The 22,525-nt window shown below is 34.8% G+C and overlaps 1 protein-coding gene across 5 annotated transcripts in view; it reads left to right on the forward strand.

The window, feature by feature from the left end:
* Map4k3 (mitogen-activated protein kinase kinase kinase kinase 3) overlaps positions 1 to 22,525 on the forward strand; it is a 106,373-nt gene that overhangs the window by 28,518 nt on the left and 55,330 nt on the right. For 4 of the 5 annotated variants that reach the window (XM_048804505.1, XM_015479396.2, XM_048804506.1 and 1 more), the window contains exons 3-7: positions 6,632 to 6,696; positions 12,889 to 12,944; positions 13,485 to 13,532; positions 16,971 to 17,013; positions 18,904 to 18,976. In XM_048804505.1, the coding sequence (XP_048660462.1) occupies positions 6,632 to 6,696; positions 12,889 to 12,944; positions 13,485 to 13,532; positions 16,971 to 17,013; positions 18,904 to 18,976 (285 nt within the window). The other variant, XM_048804508.1, reaches the window with a different exon arrangement.

The following is a 22,525-nucleotide window of genomic DNA, read 5'->3' on the forward strand; positions in this document are numbered from 1 at the left end:
TTTTTTTTTTTTTTTTTTTTAGCACTTTTTTTTTTTTTGGACACGATAGCATTATTTATTTATTTATTTTTATGTGGTGCTGAGGATCGAACCCAGTGCCTCACACATGCCAGGCAAGTGCTCTACCACTGAGCCACAACCATAGCCCGGTTTGGGTGGTTTTGTTTGTTTGTTTTGTTCCTAGAACCAGAGACAGGACTGGGAAGGGAAATAGCAGAATCTTAACTGGAATGTGTTTATAATTGCCTTTTGAATGTTTGAAATATAAAAATGAAGTTTACAGTTAAGTCATTATTTGTACTCAGCTACATTTTTTGTTTGTTTTTAATTAATTTCGGGAGTACTGGGGATTGAACCCAGCCCTTTTTATTTTTAGATTTTGAGATAGGATCTCACTAAGTTGCTGAGGCTGGCCTCAAACTTGTAATCCTCCTGCCTTGGCCTTCTGAGTCACTGAGATTACAGATATGTGCCAACACACCTGTCCAGTTGGGTTATTTCTTTGCCTACAACTGCAGTGCTAAGGGCTGTTACAACTACATGATGGCCATTGGCTGAGCACAAAAAGCAATAAATAGGTCAACATGTAATATCTTAATACCTAATGTGAATGAGTTTCAACAACTCCACTATAAGAAAATCCAGACAGACTCAGCAATTTAACTAATTTTAAGGGTTTTATCTTGTTTTTCAGCTGCGAGTTAATCTGGAAATGTTTCATTGTACTTCTTTCACATCTCAGTTGTAATACTTACTGGCTTTTGGCCTTGTATCTGTGGTCGTCAGCCATTTCAATACTTGTTAGCATCAATACCAGGAGTATGCAGGAAACAAAATTCTGGCAAGTCACTGAGGTTCCAGATGTGCACCACTGTGCCTGGCTCAGTTACCTTTTTTGAAGGAAATTTTTAGTTTTGAAATATTTTAGATTTACAGAAAAGTTGCAGAAATAGTACAGTTCTCTGTGTATATCCACCATTCACCTTTCCTTAATATTAACGTCTACAACTAAGGTCCATTTGTCAAAACCAAGAAAGTAACATCAGCACAATACTACTAGCTAAACTGAGATACTATATATGGATTTCATCAGTTTTCTGCTACTATCTGTTCTTTCAGGTTTTGAGAGAATTGGGACTTTAGAAAAATATTATTAGGCTATATTGAGGGTTGTTAGGTATAATTACAAAGAATTAGGTCACTTTGTATCCACTAAGGGCAGAGCTGCCTCTCTCAGAGAAGGGAAGCACCATTACTTATATCTTTTTGAAATGCAGTAAAGTTTTATATATCTGTTTAGAAATAAACCAAACATTTTGTTTTGTTTTTATTTTTGTTTTGGTCCTGGGGACTGAGCCTTGGGTACTCTACTGCTGAGCTACATCTTCATCCCTTTTTAAATTTCAGGACAGGATCTTGCTTACTTGCTAAGGCTGACCTCGAATTTGCCATCCTCCTGCCTCAGCCTCCCAAGTTACTGGGGTTATAGGCACTTGTTACCAGGCTGAACCAAAACATTTTTAAATTTGGCTCACAGTTAAATAGTTAATCCTGTGTTAAAATATCTGTTACTTAGTGAACTTTTCTCTTATTTTTTTATACTGATGGTTTAGGTAGAAGTTGGATTATTTTGGTAAATATAGTGGAGTAGCCACTGATGAGTACCTTAGTCAGCAAGAAAAAACACAGTATAGGACAGGGACCAGGGGACTCGGTGTGTAAGATAGACACTTCAAGTGAATTTGGTAACAGTTTCTGGCAGACATACACAATTGCTGATTCCTAGTGTTCTTGGTCAGTTTGTTTTACTTTTTAAACTTTGCTGTTTTCAAGGGAAAATTTAACAAATCATGTTTAGTTTGTTCAGTCAGTTTTAAGTCTGTATTGAGTTACACAATGTAAGAAAATTAAAAAGTGTGTTTTAGAAATACGACTTCTAGATCAATGAGATAGCTATTAGAAGTTTGGTCCTTGTGTGCTTTAAGAAACATGGAACTAAAGGTTAGAAGTGGACTCCCCTCCCTGCATACCTGTACTTAGTTTTCTGTTCTTTGTAAGAAAGATATAAGTTTTCTAAAAAAAAAAGAATTCTAGAGATTTGTTGGGTCAGGAAATTAATACTGTTACATTGAAAATTTACCTAAGTGGTTAATTTTATTCCAATTCAGATACAGAGGGACAAAGATTTTATAATTTGTTCTCCTGCATAAAATCAGACCGATTGACTTAAAGTTCTCTCCCATTTAAATAGATGGCTTGTGAGTGACCAAATGCAAAAGCAGACTTATCGTCACAATAGAGACATTCCTAGAACAGATGGAGTCATCTTTCTAATAGATTCTGATCATTCAAGTATTTTCAGACTTCAACTAAATAGAATGTTATGAAGATAAAATATTTTAAGTATCTTAAAAAATAAACTAGTAAGTAGTAATATGTAATTGTGATTTTCCCCCCTTTCTATAAGCTGGAAAGTTATTTTACATAGAATGAATAGAAAACTGTATATTTAAGCAAGCGAAGAGAGAACAGAAACTAACTTTTAGTGTAAAACTATTTAATTGTAAAATATTTAAGAAATAAGCAGAAAACTCCTTTATGGTGTTCATTTTCTCTACCAAGGAGAATTGTTTTCAAACTGGAAAGTAGGAAAGCATTATTAAGATGGAATTGAAGCATAGGATGTGTGAGGAGATAATTATAGAACAACTAGACACTTCAAGTGAATTTAAGTTTTTAGATTTATAAAATTATATCTCATTATACTGAAACTGTAGCAAATGTGATTGTAACATCCACTATCAGTGAATGTCTTTTGACAAATAGAAGAGGTGTCAGAGATTAGATATCAGCAGCAACCAATTTTCAAAGGAGGGGAAAAGGTGATTTATAGAAAATTACAGGCTATCAAATTTGATGTCTGTCATCATTCCCCAGCCAACATCTAGGATGAGTTTTTAATCAGATAATTAGTACTTATAAGAAAGAAGTGATTAGCATGAATTTGATGAAAAATCATGTTAGCTCAATCCTATCTCACTTATCTTTTTTCTTAAAAAAGAAAAATAATTTTATTTATTTTTATCTTCATCGAGTTCATGGAGCAATTTAAGACAACTTACATAAGTATACTATAAGATGACTTACAGCAGGAATAGAAAGCAACTTACATTTATGCAGTATTCCAAGTTCTTTACTATGTAATTTACATGTTATCTCATATAATCTTGAGCAGACCCCAGACAGTCATTCAGTCTGGTTTTTTTAAGTATCTCAAAGAGCTTTTATTTATGTTCATTATATCTTCTGACATTTACCATATTTAGAAATTAAGTCAGAAAAATTTTAAAACTTAATCCATAAGCACATACTGCAGTCAGGGATGACATCATCAACTTCAGCTCCTGTGAAACTCCACTGCACTCTCATAAGAGAAAGTATAAAGGGAACACGATTTCTTAGTATCATTATAAAACAGTTTTGACCTTGCTATTCCCCTGGGTCTCAGAGTACCCCAGACCACACCGTGAACCAGTACTCTAGAGAGGATTCAGTAAAGAGGCCAGGCTATGGAATACTGCATTCCAGATACCAGCTTGGAGCTGGAGTATTATCCCAAAGCATATTGGTTGATGGGCCTGCCAGAGTGGAAGTCATCTGCATAGTAAGAGAGTTATAGTGTGTGTGTGTTGGGTGGGGGGGTGTCCAATTAGGGTACTTAACAGTGTTAACTCACTGCCACAAAGGCATGGATCAAACATGATGTAAACATGTATCACAATGTCTGTGCCGAAGCATATTTCAGTGATATACTACTAGAACTAATAAGAGGCATGTCAGAAGCAAAGGGATATGAGTCAGAACTCCCCCCCCCCTTTTTTTAATAGGATAAGATTTTAACAAATAAAGACAAGTCCTATCCTTAGTTTCAGTGAAGCAGATATACAAGTAAGAAGCTGGAAAGAAAACTGATCTGACTGCTGTTTATATAGAAAAGATTTTTCAGTTAACTACAAACTATAAATCAGCAGTTCAGTTTAGTTGCTTCAAGAAATTGAAGACAGTCTTCAGCCAAGTTAATAGAAGTAGAGTGTTCAAATAAAGCCGAAATTGGTAGTCTGGGGGATTTAAACTTTAGTGTAGCAACCACTATTCACAAGTACATTCTTCCTTTTGGATAAAACACATGTCTGCCAGCCCCAGACCTCCATTCGCATTCTTAAGACCAGGCCTCCTTTCAGACTGCTCATGTTTATGTGGGTCATATCTCTTGATGTTTGCCATATTAGAAACTGCCAACAAGAAATTTTTATGTCAGCTATAATGACTCCATTTCATTGGACATGGTCCACCTGTGAATTACAGATCTTATATCACTTTAGATGTATATTTTTTAGGCTTTAATCTCTTCAGCTTTACCTTCTAGGTACAAGGCACCTTGTACTCCACATTCTACAGTTAGCTGACCTTTGCACTCATGTATTTTGTGTTCCCTTGCTGTATGCTGCATAGACCACCACACCCAGCCATGTTAGGTCACCTCTTAGGTCTGGCTAATCCAAACTTCATCACCATATCTGACCCCCTGCAAGCATTTCAGCAACTCTAGATTTTAATACACTGTTCATGCAAAACTGAGAGTAGCACTTGTTTCTGTGTACCACATTTTTAGAGAGATTGACAAATAGGAGACCATCCAGATGAAGATAACTATATGGCAGAGTCTACAAACCAAGCATTATTTCACAATGTGACCTCAGCCTATTCTAGCTCATTTCTGACCCTTATCCTTTCTGACAGCCTTTGTTCAACTCACATTAAATTATCTAGTCTTTTATTTGTGACATCTTTCAAGTTTTCATTCTTTTGCATAGATTCCTTCCCTGTAATTCTCTGGTGAATTCCTACTTTATTCTCAAGATCCAATCCAATTGTAATCTCCTCCCAAAACCTTCTCTTGATTTTCCTGGGTATTTTCATCTTTGGGTTTTTACCGCACTTAATACAGGCCTAGATTATTCAATAATCAAATCAAAGTTCAGCAGACTTTTTCTCTGAAGAGTCATATAGTAAATATTTTAGGCTCTATGAGCCACATGATCTCCATCATAGCTCTCCTGGTGTTTTGCTGTGAAAGCAGCCTAGACTGTTTGTGGGCACCAAAATGTGAATTTCTTAAAATTGTCAAGTCAAGAAATGTTCTTCTTTTGATTTTTTTCCCCAACCATTTAAAAATATTTTTTATTATTTTTTAAAATTTATATGAGACAGCAGAATGCATTATAATTTTTATTACACATATAGAGAACAAGTTTTCATATCTCTCTGGTTGTATACAACGTAGGACACAATGGCACACACCTGTAATCCTAGCAGCTCAAGGCTGAGGCAGGAGGATCGCAGGTTCAAAGCCAGCCTCAGCAAAAGTGAGGCCCTAAGCAACTTAGCGAGATCCTGTCTCTAAAAAAAAACACAAAATGGAGCTGAGGATGTGGCTCAGTGGTTGAGTGGCCCTGAGTTCAATCCCCAGTTCCAAAACAAACTACTCGTAGTTCCAAAACTGTATAGAATCAGGCAGCAGACCAGATTTAGTCCATTGTTGGTATTTTGCTGACTCCTAATCTAATTGATTTGTTTATTCTTTCAGTCACTCATGCATTGGTTCATTTATGGAAAAATATTCATTTGGTGGATATTCTATACACCATGAAGGCATTGGAGAGAAAGACAGATATATTATTAAAGTAGAAGCTTTCTTTTGCATTAGACAGCGCTTGCTGAGTTCAGAGACTTTTTATTCCATCTCTGCCCCTGAAAGTGGTACATTTTCAAGAGCATTTTAAGTAAAGAGTGATGAAACAAAGGAATAAGCTATATAAATCAATCCTAATTATTTCCCCTATGACTATATGATTATAACTTAGAATGTGAGTCTGAGAGACAAATGCTATAGAAAGACAAGGATCAATTTGAACAGATTATTTTGGGAAGATCATTGTTGAATCTGGATGTGATGTTAACTACATTTTGCCTATTGATGAGAATGCTGTCATTTTTCTTGGACTAGGGATATAGCTCAATTGGTAGAGTGCTTGCCTAGCATTCACAAGGCCCTGGGTTCAATCCCTAGCACCACCAAAAAAAAAGATGTATTGTCATTTTCTATGATGAATGTAGGTAAATGCATGTAGACTGTCGGGGAGGGGAGGTTTTTAACCAAAGGGAAATCTCTTTGTGTGGATATGCCTGGTGACAGCTTTATATCCAGGTGTATTTTAAATATTAAAACCTCTGGGGGCTGGAGTTGTAGCTTAGTGGTAGAGCACTTGCCTAGCATGTGTGAGGTATTGGGTTCGATTCTTAATACCACATATAAATAAATAAAATAAAGGTGCATCAACAATAAAAAAATTAAAAGTAAAACTGTGGGTTGAATTATAGCAACATTATCATTTACTCATTGAGGTTAATTAGCTCAGGTTAAAGATAGCACATTGCATCTTAAAGATAGGTTAAAGATAGCACATTGCATTTATGTGATTTTTTCCCAAGGTTTACAACTTTTGGAGACTTATTATCATGGACAGTTTTAATTATGAAGATCTGACACATGCCTCTTTTCTCTTTGCAGGCGAGATAAACTATGGATTTGCATGGAATTTTGTGGAGGTGGTTCTTTACAGGATATTTATCATGGTGAGACCAAAGTTATATTTTTATAGGTATGAAGTCTTAACATAGATGGTTACAATATTCAAATATCAATATTGTATTAAGGAAAGAGCTATGTTTTATCAGTATGTTGATTGGGCACATACACAGGTATTTAAGATATATATGAATGAAAGGAGTATTTACTTTATAAGTTGGAAGGTTATATGCATTTAAATTATTTTCTAGTTTTAAAGAAGGCACATTATTTTTAGTTGAAAATTTTAAACTCAGGCCTTGTACAAATGTAGAAGACTTGAGACATACCAAACCAGTAGAATATCCAATAGATAAATAAGTGTTGGCTTTCCTGTGTTTTGGTAGCATCAATTAAATGTTTATTCTCTTAGGATCAAAGTCTGACAAATTCCAAAGTGATTAAAACATTTTTCATTGAGATTAATGGCATTTATGAAGGAGACTTGTAAAGTAAAATAAGCAGCATTTATTGTCTTTTTCTACCCTGATTGTGTCAGTTTCTTGTCATAGACTGTGAAGTAGACTTACTCTATTCAAAAAGGGGTACTTATTGATTTAATGTGAAATAAAATAGTATCTTAATTCAAGCAATCTTGGGGGAAAAAAAGATCTCTTTTTTTTCATATAGAATGTGGGCCTATGTTTCCCAGTGTGGGGTCTCTTAAGTGATTGAAGAGGCTAATTTTAATAATGCAGATGGTAAAAGACCATTTGGATAGGGATTTTACTGTTTATTTTTTTTATATTTTTCTATTTCACTGTGTCTTCTTGGTGTAGGTTGGTTTTGCTTGACATAAAGATTGACAAAATAGTGCATGTTTTTTTTTTTTTCCTCTCTTTTATATAATAGGGTCTTAATGTACTACTAACCACAATTGAACTAGGAAGAAGGAAATGACGAATTCTCTGAAATCAAAAACTTCATGAGAAAAATGGGCCTTAAGTTGGTCCTGAAACAATAGATAATCTTTGAGTAGAAAGAATAGGAAGCGTGTTCTAGGGGGTGAAACCACTGTGTAGCCACAGGGAGGTGTGACTCGTGACTCAGGAGAGCACTCTTGTTTATCTGGGAGTGTGTATGGGGAGCCTGAAGAGCCCAGGAATGTTTCTTCTTTATGAAGAAATATTTATTTCTTTTCTAAGGATATTTTTATTATATTTTTATGATTGTTCTTTAAAATGTTTGAACATTTTTTCTTTTTTATGAGTGGCATTTTGATTTCAAAGATTTAGTGATAATCGAAAGAGATTTGACATTAATTTACATTGCAGAACAAACAGTATTTCTAGAAGCTTGTGATTTCCGTATACTCTGAATGAAAAAGCTATTCCCCCTTCTTTGTCTTAATGTGGATTAATTTCTCTACTATTGCTTCCCCAACTTGCTGATTAATTTTTTTTCTTAAGGTTTTTTTCAGTAAGATCTTAATGGTCAACTCTTCCAGTGTTTGCCTCAACTCTCCCCCACCCCCATATTTTTATTGATACATTATAGTTGTACATAATGGTGTGATTTGTTGTTACATGCACACAATGTAAAAATACTATTTGGCCAATTTGCCTCCCCAGCACTTCCCAGTCCCTTTCAACAGATAGTTTAAGTGGACATGAACATTATTATTAGCAAGTATTTTCCTTCAGCCTTTTGAAGATTTTAAACAGTTATCTTCTAGCTTCTTTAATTTTTGGGACCTTATGTGTTTCTGATTATTAATCCTTGGCAGAAATCTCTGCTCTTCTTGCTTTTAAAATTTTTTCTCTTCATTTCTAGTGTTTCTTGTGTCTAAGTGTGGGTTTACTTTTACTTTTTTTACTTAGGACTTCATGTACTTCTGAGAACTTAGCTCTTTCATCAGATCTGGACAATTTTCAATTATTATCTTTTCAAATATTTTCTCCCCTGGTCTCTGCTATTTTTTCTGGAATTTCAGTTAGATACACATTGCATTTTCTATGTCTCTTGTTTACACTGATCAGCAACTGGATCAGTGGAAAAAATGATAGTTTCATGGTATCTTGGATATTCTCAAACATGCATACTGGGAATTCACATGCTTTTACAAAACCACACATTCTTTTTCTGTGTTCACTCTTTTGTTCTGCACCAAAGGGTTGGTCAAAAAGTAGTATACATTGCCACAAGGGATTACTTCACAGCAGTGTGCATTGCTCTATGAGCAGTCAATAATGCTGTAAATTTATGTGGTCACATAGGACATGTTTCTTCATTTGTTTCTGTATCTCTCCTCTCCTCCTTATCACATTTTCATTGCATTAGGAGAAGTGTAATATTCTGGATTTCTGTATTTGGTATAAGAGAAATTTCTTCCTTTCCAAAACCCTAGTGCTTATGAGGTTTTTGTTGGGGTTTTTTGCAGGTGTATAAGACAAAATTAAAACACATATTTTAATCTGTCATTTTGCAAAGATCAACCCTTTTGGGGGTTTCAAACCTGTTTTTTTTTTTTTTTGCCACATTATTTTTGCACTAAGCCAATTTTTATATTTTATTTTACTGCCCTTTAATTCTATCTTTATTCCATATAATTTCTTAAAAAATTTAAGTCTTCTTAAATGGGAAAGTATTTTTGTTATCTATTGGTTTATGACAAATGACCCAAAGTTTGACAGCTTTTACAACGTTTCTGTGGGTCATTTTGGTGCTTGTAACTCATGGTTTCGCATGAGACTGACTAGGGCAGGAGGATTTCTTTCAGGATGGTGCATTTACTTGATTATTGGCAGAGGCTTCTAGTCCTTGCTGGCTATTGGCAGGCAGTTCCTCCCCATGTGGATCTTACCACAGCACTTGTGTGGCCATGGTGTGGCATCCTCTGGACAAGTGAGTATAGGGAGAACAAGAAGGAGACTGCAAAGCCTTTTATGACATAGTCTCAGAAGTCGAATGCTGTTGCTTCTGTTGCATTGTTCTTTGTATTCTGTTCTTCAGAAATAAGTCAAATAAGTGCAGCCCAGGCTCAGGAAAGGAATCAAGTTTCAACTCTTGCAAGAGGAAATGTCAAGGAGTTCATGGAGTTGTATTCAACCATCATGGGAGGGTGCATATTTTGAATTTATGTTTTCTTCCCCACAAGCTCCTTCTCTCCTTTAACTTTTCTGCGAACTTTAGTCAACATTAGACCCTGTTGTGCTCCAGCATGATAAGCTTTCTCTATTTTTCTGCTGAATTATTTTCTCTTTAATATTGTCCTTTAACAACTTTCTCCCATTCTGTTATATCATTTATAGTTAATTGCTTTCTCACTTATTTTATAATTTTAGATTTTGAAGTCATCTTTAGTGGACTTTTTCAGTGGGAAATCCGTATAACTTCTGAGAGTATACATCTTTCCAGAGTTTTTTCCTGGGACCTCAGGAGCTCATTGTTTTCAGTATATATTTGAACCTTACCTGTGGGTGAATAGGCCTGTGATGACATTTTTCCTCCTATCCAGGTCCCTGCCATGAAAGCCAGAATCCCTACTCATCTCCTGTACTTGTCTGTTTTTTTAATGAGAATGTGGTCCTTTGAGGGCCCTGGCTTTTTGTGGGTTTTTGTTATGACTCTGCCTTGTCTTCTGTGCCCGGATAGAGGATTAAACTAAGTTATTAGTTTAATGATTTAGTTAATACAGGCTGACCCTGAAGTCATAGCTAGACTATTCTCTCACAGTTTTACTTAATTTTCTTTTCCTTTTTGTTTGTGGCTTCTGAAAAAGTCTCTTACCGTTCTTGATCTCAGCTAAGCCTTTGAAAGGTTATCTTAAAAAGTTTTTCTCTGGGGCTGGGGATGTGGCTCAAGCTGTAGCGCGCTCGCCTGGCATGCGTGCGGCCCGGGTTCTATCCTCAGCACCACATACACATAAAGATATTGTGTCCGCCGAAAACTAAAAAATAAATATTAAAATTCTCTCTCTCTCTCTCAAAAAAAAAAAAAAGAAAGAAAAGAAAAGAAAGTTTTCTCTGGGTTTTATTTTCAGGTTATTGTGTTTGTCATGTTGTAGAAACAAGTCTCAAGGAGGCCTCTTACTGAATGTGAGTGAGCATAGAAGTCACAGAAATTAATTATATGATTTTTTTTCAGACATGTAAGCCTAGATGTGTCCTCAAAAGAATCTAAGTGAACTAGATTTCTCTTTCCTATAAAATACCACAGCTATTCTAAACATGTTTATAAAACTGTAAAGTTACATTTATGTGAGTTAACCATCTAGCAGAGGGTTCCATCATTGGGATTTAACTCAATTTTTGGAGTAGTGTCTCTCACCCAATGTGTTTCTGTATTCTAAAGTAATTTTAATAGCAAAAAAAGACAAATTAACTAAATGTCTTCAACACTGGCTACACCTGTCTCATACCATCTGTGCTGCTATAACAGAATACCTGACAGTGGATCATTTATAAACAATAGAAATTTATTTCTCTCATAGTCCTAGAGGCTGAGAAATCCAAGATCAAGGTGCCACTAGGTTCCATGTCTGGTGAAGGCTTACCCTGATAGATGGCACTGTCTAGGTGTCTAGGTAGAAGGGCAAAGAAGGGTTGAACAGTGCTTTGAATCCCATTCATAAGCAAGAAACCCTGGTGGCTTAGTCACCTTCAGTGTCCCATTTCTTAATACCTTTATACTGAAGATTATTTCAACATGAATCTTGAAGGGACACATGTTTAAACCATAGCTGATTAAGACACAGGAAATACTATGATAAAATTAGGCCATATATATATGCACACACACATGCATACATATATACATATATATAGAAAAGATATTCTTGAGACATAGATAATGTTGGTAAGTGAAATAAGGGCAGGTTTCAAAATGGTGTGTATAATGCAGTTCCATCTTTGCTGATGTGTGCAATGTACACATATAGATCACCCTTGATTTTCAATGATTTGACTTAAAATTTTTTGACTTTACAATGATGAGAAAGCCATACACATTGAGAGAAAACTGTTGAATTTTGACTTCTTCCCAAACTAGTGATATATACTGTACTATATATATTCTTGCTTTGGTGGGCAGCAGTAGTGAGCCACAGTTTCCAGTTAGCCATGCAATCACAAGAGTAAACCACTTGCTCTCCACTGTGTACTGTATCACTAAACTGTGGTGTTCATAAGTAATTGCATTGAATACATTTTTTACTTAGGATGTTTTCAACTTAGAATGGGTTTACCAGAATGTAACTCCTTTGTAAGTTATAGATCATGTATTATTAAGATGTCTCAGGCTGGGGTTGTGACTCAGGGGTAGAGCGCTTACCTCGAATGTGCAAGGCCCTGGGTTCAATCCTCAGCAGCACATAAACATAAATAAATTAAATAAAGATGTTGTGTTCAACTACAACTAAAAAAAATTTATATATATATTTTTTTTTTTTTTTTTTTTTTTAAAAAGATGTTTCTGCATAAAAGCATCTGGAGCCCTGCACAGTGACACACACATAACCCAGCTCCTTGGGAGGCTGAAGCAGGAAGATCACAAGTTCTGTGCCAGCTCAGGCAACTTAGTGCCACCCTGTCTCAAAATAAAAATACAAGGGGCTAATCTGAGTGGAGAAGTACTTTCCTGGCCTGCGTGAGGCCCTGGGTTCAATTTATAGCTTTGGGGAAAAAAAGATCATCTTGTAGGTTATAGACCAAACTTATTGGTATTGTTTATTATTGAGTAATATTTGGATAAGAAAGAGGCCTTTGCTTTACAAACTGCTCTACTGATTGGAACTCTTATAGTGAACATATATTAATTTTATAACTACAAAGTTAACACTTTTAGGGAAAATATTGATTTAAAATTAACCATAATACATTTTACACTCAACTACAACAACAACAAAAAAACCTTTTAATATAAAAACTAGCTAAACCTCTTGGTATTCTTTTAACATTTAGAAGGTGATGTTCAATTAACAAGATATTACAATGAAAACGTGATCAGTCTCAGTGACCATTCATTCCATAAACAGGGAGCCACTCTTCTGTGCAGGCACTATTCTGAAGACTGGAGATACCGCAACGAGCAAATCAGACTAAAAAAAAAAAAAAAGAACTCTGCCTTCATGGAGCTCACATCTTATTGGCACCTTTTATGCATATTAAGTTTGTTGCTCAATGGAATTTATAAGACTTTGTCACTTACTGAAAAAACGTGTATCGATTAATCTTATTAATATTAATTTTCTTCTGTTACAGTAACTGGCCCTCTCTCAGAACTACAGATTGCATATGTAAGCAGAGAAACACTACAGGTAAATCAGATACTAATTAGAATACTCTTCATTAACTTAAATGTTTATTGGGCATCATCTGATAAAGTAAGGATGAAATAGTCTAGTTTGGCAAAACATTTTTTAATTGTGATAAATTTATTATATTTCAAGTAAATATTGTAAAGCCTAAATGTGATGATATAATCTAAAATTCAAGCACTATGAATTTGTTGTTTTTTATTTCCTTCTAGTACTAAAGAAAGGCTTGAAAAGTAAGCACTGCCATGGGACTCAGTATTCATTTTGATGCTAATTGGATTAAGAAAATTATTTCAAATTATTTATAAAGTTTACTGAAAACTGTCTTAGAAAAATCATTGGTTCCAGTTAAACTTTATTTACCTTTCTCGTTTTCTTTATTCTATGTCTTCTAAGATATTTCATAAGTTAAAGATAACTAGTAGACTTTCTGTAAGGAGTAAATAATATACAGAGATTACTACTTATTTAATCACTTAAAATCCAAAATTATACTCTGTGATAAGATCTTGATCACATTTCTGTTTTTCAAAATTCCAGGGATTATATTATCTTCACAGTAAAGGAAAAATGCACAGAGATATTAAGGTATACATTCTATTTTTAACCTAATAACCTGCTCTTCATTTTTAAATACTCTGATCAAATTATTGAGCAAAATTGTTTTTTATGTTTGATTGTTATCTGAAATATACCATTACTATAATAAAAGTGAGTGATACTGTTGAGTTTAATTTTTTATAGTAGTTTTGTTGAGATACAATTTACATACCATAAAATTCCTCCTTTTAAAGGATATATAATTCAGTGGACTAATAGTTTAATAGTTCTTGTTAGCTTATTTGTAGTTATTTATTTGTAAAATTCAGATACTTTCATCAAATTATAGTTTTTTTTAAGAGAGAGAGAGAATTTTTAATATTTATTTTTTAGTTTTCGGTGGACACAAAATCTTTATTTTATTTTTATGTGGTGCTGAGGATCGAACCCAGCGCCCAGCGCATGCCAGGCGAGCGCGCTTCTGCTTGAGCCACATCCCCAGCCCTATAGTTTTTTAGTAAGTTTATTAGTGAGCTTCAGTAATAGTAAGGAACTATAATTACTGATGTATCAAAATGAATAAATTAAATCTGAGTATTTTCTGATGGTCTTCCTTCAGCCGGCAGAGGAGATCTGCTACTCTGGACATGCTGAGGTTAGCTCAGTGGTAAATTAGGCCCAGTGGCAGGCTACCTGGGGGTATTTCTAAAGCTACTGCCATCTTCCTCATATAGATATTTTCTTTTTTTGTTTGTTTATTTTTTGTCCTCTTTCCTTGTTCATCCTACTTCCTACTTCTTTCTTCCCCTTTTCTATAACATAGAGTTTAACTTTTTTTGATGTTGCTTCTTAGTCTCTGGTGAAAGTCAAAAACTCTCTCCTCAGAAAATGTCCTTATACTCACGCCCTCAAATTTTCCATGGAATTTCATTGGACTTACAGATCAACTGCTAAGATTCCATGCTTTAGATATCTTTCAAAAGCCACTTAAAAGACACAACAAAGAATTCTGGAGTTCAAATGTAGAAGAGATTACATGAAGAAGAATAAATTAAGAAAGGTGCCATGTCATTGGCACTTAGATGATCTGGAAGGATTGATGGATTTTTGTGAGAAATGGATGTTGGCATGCATTCCTAGAGAAAAGAAGAATCTGAACAAAGATATACAGGTTAGAAAGTATGTGGCCATTTTAGAGAACATAAAGTCAGTATCGTATTATTGAAGAGAGTATATGGAATTAATAGGAGTTGAGGCTGGCTAGAGAATTTGAAACTCCATTATGCAGGGACTTTTGTGCCAGACTTGGATAGATTCTGACAGGTACCACTGTCTTTACTCTTGTCTAAGCTACATTATATCTCCTGGACTTCTCTAGTAGCCTTCTAACTGGTATCACTGCTAATGCTTGAGTGGTTCTCTGATCACTTTTCTACCGAGTGACCAAAGTGATCTTTTAAAATCAGTTTTTCATTCTCTTGCTTATAAACCTCCATTGGTTCCATCATACTCTATAAAATCCAGGTTCTTTTACTATGACCTATGAGGTTATGAATGATCTGGTCCTTCCATTTCTCTGAACCCATTTCACAGTCCATTCCTGTTGGTTTTACTCATTCTGTTCCAACCATACTGAATTTGCTATTCTTGGAATATATGGAGCTCATTCTGGCCCAATGTTTTTGTATTGGTTGTTCCCTTTTCCTGCAATGCTCTTGTACCAGATTTGGGTATGGCAGTGTATCTTACTCCATCAAGATTTTTGCTCTTATTTCATTAGAGAGGGCTTCCTTTCCCTACTTTGTCTTCAGAGTGCTTATTTCTGCCTGACTTTGAATCACTTGTTAATTCATTCATTCATAGATAAATAGGTAGATTTTCTCTTCCTCCTATTTGGATGTACATTCCACAAAAACTAGAAGTTATTCATCACTATAGGCCCAGAAGTTAAAATAATACCTCTAGACACCTCTCAGGGAGAGAGGGCTGGATAGATGAAGGGAAAGATCAAAGGCCATGATGTACATGTGGCATGAGGTAAATTATAACTTACAAAAATTAGTCTGAAACAGGGGAGACTATAGTGAAGGCTGGCAGAAGCCTCAATGGCTATGCATAGATAAGTTAAAATTCCTGCTCTAATTTCCTTTCTTTTATTTTTCTCCCTTTTCCCATTATTCCTTAGAGCTATGTTAATATCAGTGGGTGCAGTTCCGCTTCACTAGTGACATTTGGGAATCTGGAAATCTCCTTTTTCCTTTTCTTTTTTCTTCCCCACCCAAGGTCTTGCTTCTTATTACGGATTACAGGAGGAAGACTTACAAATTTTCTCCCTAAGCCTATTTCAATGCACCAGGGTTAAAGAGGTGTCTATTTTGGCTTGCGTATTTAAAAGTTGGAGAAAAGAAGGGATAGAAAAGCCTATGATACTGGGTTACAGTATTTCTTTCCTTCCAACAGCTTTGAGCTTATTGAAAACAAAATAGTCATCATTATCTTCTTTGAGCTTAGGTCAAGAAGCAAAAGTGAGGGCTGGGGTTGTGGTTCAGTGCTAGCCTAGCATGTGTGAGGCACTGGGTTCAATCCTCAGCACCACAGAAAAATAAATAAAGGTATTGTGTCCATCTACAACTTAGAAAAAGAAGAAGAAGAAGAAGCAAAAGTGGCTAAAATGCTACCAAGTCTTGCAAACTAGTGCATTTTAATTCCGTGGGTCTATGGTTAGTTGCTTATATACTGGGTGGCCCATTGGGATACTTGACCTCATGTCCAAGCTGCAAGGTAGTCATATACCAGCACTGCTGTAGTGACGGTAAGTCCCTAAAAAGGGAGATTTGTTTAAACAAGAAATAATCAAATATTTATTTATGCATGCATGCATGCATGCATTGCTGGAGGTTGAATCCAGGGACACTTGATTACTGAGCTACATCCCTAGTGCTTTTTATTATTTTTTAAAAATTCTGAGACAAGGCCTCACTGTTTCTCAGTTTGGCCTCAAACTTGGGATCCTTCTGTGTTGGACTCCCAAGTTACAAGATTACAGGTATGTACCACCATACCCAGAAGTGGTCAAATTTAAAGCTCAGTACAAGCAATTGAAAACTTTTACAACAGTTGCTGTTGTTAAGTAGTATTTCAGTGTTGTGGTGGTTTATCATAAAGAGGAAGTGACACTTAGATGAAAACAGTATATATATCAATTTTATATTAACATACTATTTTGCTATTTTGCTAGCAGCTTATTTTTAAAGGCAGAACATTTTATAAAGATAATCAAATTGCCTAAGATGTGGACAGTAATTTCCCTATGAATTGAGCACACATTAAATTTTAAATATTTCTAGGCCTAAGACTGATTCTTCTATTAATTTTAAACTGATTATTTATTAAATTGTTTGTTAAATATGTGTATTTATTCTTTTATATGTCCTGACTGATAAAATGTCTGTTTCCTACTTTAACTAAAATATTCTCACTTTGAAGGGAGCTAACATTCTATTAACGGATAATGGTCATGTGAAACTGGGTAAGTAAATTTGGAATTTTGATGAACAAATCTATTCTAAAAAATAGTTAAGTCTTTGTATTTGGGTTTTTGTTTGTCTGTTTTTGTTGTTTTGTAGAACTAGATTTCCCCTCTCCTGAACAGCGTCTTGGTATTTTTAGATGGTAATCTTATTGCAGGGCATGTCTTCTCTCTATATCTGATTCATCTTCTCTTAAACAGTGATAAAGCCTGTCCTTCACATAAGATAGATTTGTCACAAAGATATTGTGAAATGATATTCTTTGGGAATTCTTTCAGCTCTAAACCAGGAACATGACTTATAGTAAGAAATCTATACAAATTTGTCTTATAAACAAAAAATAAGACAAACAAAAATAAATTCAGAAGTCTACATTTTTACTTAAGTTTTTACAATAAAATACAATATTACTTACATAAAAATGTAATTTAGATGCTGAATGTTGCTTTGTTTCAAACAGTAACTTATATTTTGTTTTGTAACTTTTGATTCAAATCATGATTAAAACAGAGTTCAATACCTAAATAATGACTTAATTTGAAAGACAAAAAAAATGTCCAAGCTGCAAAGTAGTCATACATCAGCACTGCTGATGTAGTGATGGTAAGTCCCTATAAAGGGAGATTTGTTTAAACAGGAAATAATAATAGAACAGTATAGTTATTTAATAATAATATCAAAATATAAAATATTAATAATAATCAAATAGTAGTTTTAGAACAGTCAAATCTATTAAGTATTAAATGAAATATCTAGTAATAAATATGGAAACAATTTATTTTGAACTATATAGGACATAAAATTCAAAGTATGTGTTTATTTTATAAAAATATAAACAGGGCTGGGGATATAACTCAGTGCAGAGCATTTGCCTAGCAATCCACAGCTCCCCCCGAACCTGAACTATATAGTCCTAATCAGATTAATATATATCTAATAATTAACATTTTAAAGTTTTCCTGGATGATTTATCTATAAATATGGGAAAAGAAAAAAAGATAAGTCCTATTCTGTGCCGATGACTTGGTAAGCAGTTTCTGCCAACAGTTTAATATTCTGTAACAATGTTACTTAAAGATATACTACCAAAGAATTTAGAAATTATCATTAAATATACTAGAACATATAAGAACTCAACATACTTATCTTAAAGAATCATAACAAATTCCTGGTAGTGATTGATGTTGTTATTAGAGTGTATTACAAAGGTATGATTTGGCTGGGCATGGTGCTGTATGCCTGTAATCTCAGTGGCTTGGGAGGCTAGGAAGGAGGATGACAAATTCAAGACTAGCCTCAGCAACTAAGCGAGACCCTGAGCAACTAATAAAAAAATAAATAAAAAGAGCTCGGGATACAGCTGAGTGTTAAAGCACCCCTGGGTTCAATCACTGGTACCAAAAATAAGGTAGGATTTGGGGAATATATGTTTGGGTGTTTTTCAAGTGAGGTGGATTTACCAGGAAATTATTGATCTGTATGTTATCAGTCATCATGTCTGGCAAAGAATACATGGAATACACTGCTACTTAAAAATGTCTTCCATTGATATTCTGTGAATTTCAGGTCCTAGAAATTAGGAAGTCTGACAGTTTAGATTTTCCCAGCTCTTTTACATCAAAACTATTTGATCTTGACCTTTGTTATTATTTTGATTTATGTTGATATATTTGAGAATCTATTTGGCTTTGATGCAAACTGTCTACTTTGTGATATTTTAATACTATACATCAAATAGAAAATTTTAATGTGGTGTTTGAGAATATTTCATTTTTGTGAAATTAACTTAATGAAAGTAATTACTGAAAGTTTTTTCTCATGTTACCTTCAACAGTTTTATTTTCTTTCTCTCATTTTTCTTTTCTAAATATTTCTTATTTTTTTAATAGCTGATTTTGGAGTATCTGCACAGATAACAGCTACAATTGCCAAACGGAAGTCTTTCATTGGTACACCATATTGGTAATTTTATTTTAATTGACTTTTTTATTTTTTGTTGTTGTTGTTATTGCTGTTGTTACCCTGTCATTACTAGATACAACATATCTCAAAAAATAGAATTTTTAAGACTAAGATTATGAAAAAGGTTATCAGCAGGTAAAATAATTTAGGCATGTATACTTGTAGATAGATTAAATGACCAAAAAATGACTACCATGTGATTTTTCATCAAACAGAAAGCCTTAAAAGATTGATATATGGTTTTCAGGAACCTTCCAGCTGACTCTTGCTCCTATATACATCACATGTATTTTCAAAGATGTCTTTTTATCTTACTCCACTTCTATATTCTAATTAATCTTTCAACGTTACATTATTTACAGTATCCCTTTACCGAAAACTTTTTGACACATCCTGGTTGACTACAAGATCAAGTACAGAGGCTGGAGATGTAACTCCATAGTAGAGCACTTGCCCTGCACATATGAGGCCTTGGGTTCAGTTCCCTCCCCCTACCAAAAAAAAAAAAAATCAATTGCAGCTTTCTCTGCATTTTTGGAGTCTTTCATGGTCAGGCCTGTTCATTTTATTAATCTTAATCCTAGTAGTTTCCTCCACAGACTTTCCTTTCTAGCCATGTTTGTTTGCTAAGTGGTCTTTGACCAGTCTATAAAAGCTGTCCTGTTCACTAGTTCCTGGCCACTTACCAGGTGCCAGGTATGACTCTAAGCACTTTGATTACCAGGGTGGACAGTATAACTGTCTTGGATACACCATTACTTGCCCTGGAATTTTTACCACACCTTCACCTTACGTGTGGCCACTCCCTCCTCAGCAGTGGTGTAGCACTGCTGTCTCTGTACTGCCCATTCAAACAGTGCTAGAAAGGGTTGTAACAAAAACTCTTCTAGTCCTGTCTTCTGCATGTAGCATCATCCACTATTTAGATGTATCATGGTAGGTGAAGATGTTCAGTGCTTTTCATTCCTCACCTAGTATCCTTAGAGTGCATGTTCTTGGTGAAATCAGTTGATAAATTCTTATCACGCTTATTTTTCAAATTTTTTTCTTGAATTTAATAATTTTACTTTCAATTGCAAAGTTTTTTGTAAAAATCCCTTGTAAAGACTTTGCTATACCTTCCCACATTTTATAGTTTTGTAAGATGCCTCAATCTAATTTTCTGTATCATAAAGCCTGTCAATCTTTGTCAGTCCTGATTTTTATTTGTTTTCCTTTAACTTCCTGGAGTCCCCTTTTCTCTTCTTCCTGGTTGTTTAATCTGTAGCTCTTCTGCATAGGTTTGCCTTGGAGTTTTTTAGCTTGGGAATTCCTTTCCTGTGGATTCTAAGTCTTCATTATTTGACTGTGAGTGTGTGTGTGTGTGTGTGTGTGTGTGTGAAGTACATGTTTTCGTACCTTTCTGACAAAGGATACAAGGGAAGTAAAATGCATGAGACCTCACGTGTCCAGCTTTGCTCCTCTGAATGTAACCCCCCACCCCCAGAATCATGCCTGGTGTTTTGACATTCTACCTAATGGTGTTCCTTGATGTGTTTTTATTGTTGTTGTTGTTTTTTACTATTATTCATCTGTACTTGGCATTTGACTTTTTTTAACTCAGAGATTAATGTCTTTAGTTCTGGGAAATACGCTTGTATTGTTTATTTGATCATCTTTTCTATTTTTTTTTTCCTGCTGCCTCTTTCTGGAACTCATCAGTTATATCTTGAGCCATTTGAACGTATCCATTTTCTCCAAATCTTTGTTGTTTTACTATCTAACAGTTCCTCAGCTTTTTAGACTCATACGTTCATGATGTAGGCAGCCCTTAAATGTTTCATAATCTTTATATTTGATTCGTTTTGAAAAGCAAGGCGCTAGAAGCTGACTCAAAAGCTGGGCACAGTGTCATGCACCTTGGGTCCCAGCTACTCTGGAGGCTAAGGCCCGAGGAGCTCTTGAACCCAAAAGCAATAAAGAAAAAAGCTGACTCAGCACTGTGAACATGGAAAATGGAGTGTAATCCTGGATACAGTGTTACAGAGTGGACAGGTGAAGGAAGCTGGGGACTATGGTTCCTCTGCTTAATCATGTCCTTTCCCTTGCTCTCTTTTATTCCTGGTATCCCTGAGTCTAAAGTCTTTCTTATTTGTCTTTACCTTTATCTGGTAGGAAAGGGGAAGGAGTAAATGCTGAGGCTCAATGTTTGAGAGTAGGAATCTGGGGAACTACCCTACCAATGTCAAGTTTCTATTTTTAACCAATCTCACCCTGACATTTGTTACCATTTAACCATAACTTGTCAATATTTTAGAGATTCTTTGAAAGTTACTGGATTGCTAGTTGTTCTTTTCCTCTACACCTTAGGTTTTTTTCCCCTTCTTCCTATTTGCTTTAGCATTTTGAACTCTATTATCATTCTGAATGATAGTTCTAGGTAAAATAAGTCTGAATTTAATCTTCTGTCTCCTCAATTTGATCTTAAAAATCTGGAGAGAATTTCTCAGTGAGTCTCTATAGTCTAGTCCTGTTCTGTGCATATACTCAATAAATGTTTGTTGATGAGGACTGATTTCCAGCTGCAGGTCCAGAGATCAAAACTGTCATTCCTCTTGTAGTAGTGTGGGAAGTGTCTTGGGAACATAAGAAATTATGAGTTGAGTAAAGTTAATTAATAGACCAGTCCTACTCTTCATCTCTCCTTGTACTAACCTGTCTTTCCCACCTAAATCTAAGAAAATAGACTCCCTCTCTTCTAGAATGATTAGGTTGGCAATTACATAGTCAAAGTCTGTTATAGTGTAGATCTACAAATGCACACACATACATACCCTCAACATTTTATCTCAGTGGAAGACTTGAAGTGTGCATTTGTTTGGCAGTCTTTGGGTATAGAGCCTTTTCTTTGATCACTTGCTAGGTGTATCTTAATAACATCAACCACACTCATATGCATCAGATGCATTTTCCTTTTTCTTTTTTGTTTAGTTACTGAGATATTAATTAGGTATAAATTTACTCTTATTAGGTGTACATTTCTATGAATGTTAAACAGTCAAGAGAAAACAGATTTTCATCATCCCAGAACCTTTCCTTTTGTCCCTTTTTAGTATATTTTCTCCCCTATTTCTCATGTCTCATAACTCCTGATGTGATTTCTGTCTCTATAGTTTTACTGTTTCCTTGAATGTCATACACAAGAAATTGTGTAGTCTGTAGCCTTCACAATATTTTGCATTTGTTATATGCTTACCTCATTTTCTAAAGCTTCTTGGTTTATCTTTTGAAATTTGTCTTTAAGAAGTTTTTCTAAAACATTCACTTTAATTTTTATTACAGTTTGTTCTTTTTAACTTCATAATAAGTCAGTTTTCATAATATTTAGTTAAACTATGTTTATAGTAGCAAATATACCTGAAATATATAGGTGCATAGGTGAGCCCAACTGACTGTGGTAGACACACATTGTCACTGGTAGAAGTGTAGAAGCCAGAATGTCCCTTACTTTTCAGGGGAATGGATAGCATCAACTGAAGTGACAGGCTGGGGAGGGGTGGGTGGGGTTCA

The sequence above is a fragment of the Marmota marmota genome, unplaced genomic scaffold (assembly GCF_001458135.2).
Source record: "Marmota marmota marmota unplaced genomic scaffold, marMar, whole genome shotgun sequence".
Classification (NCBI taxonomy): Eukaryota; Metazoa; Chordata; class Mammalia; order Rodentia; family Sciuridae; genus Marmota; species Marmota marmota.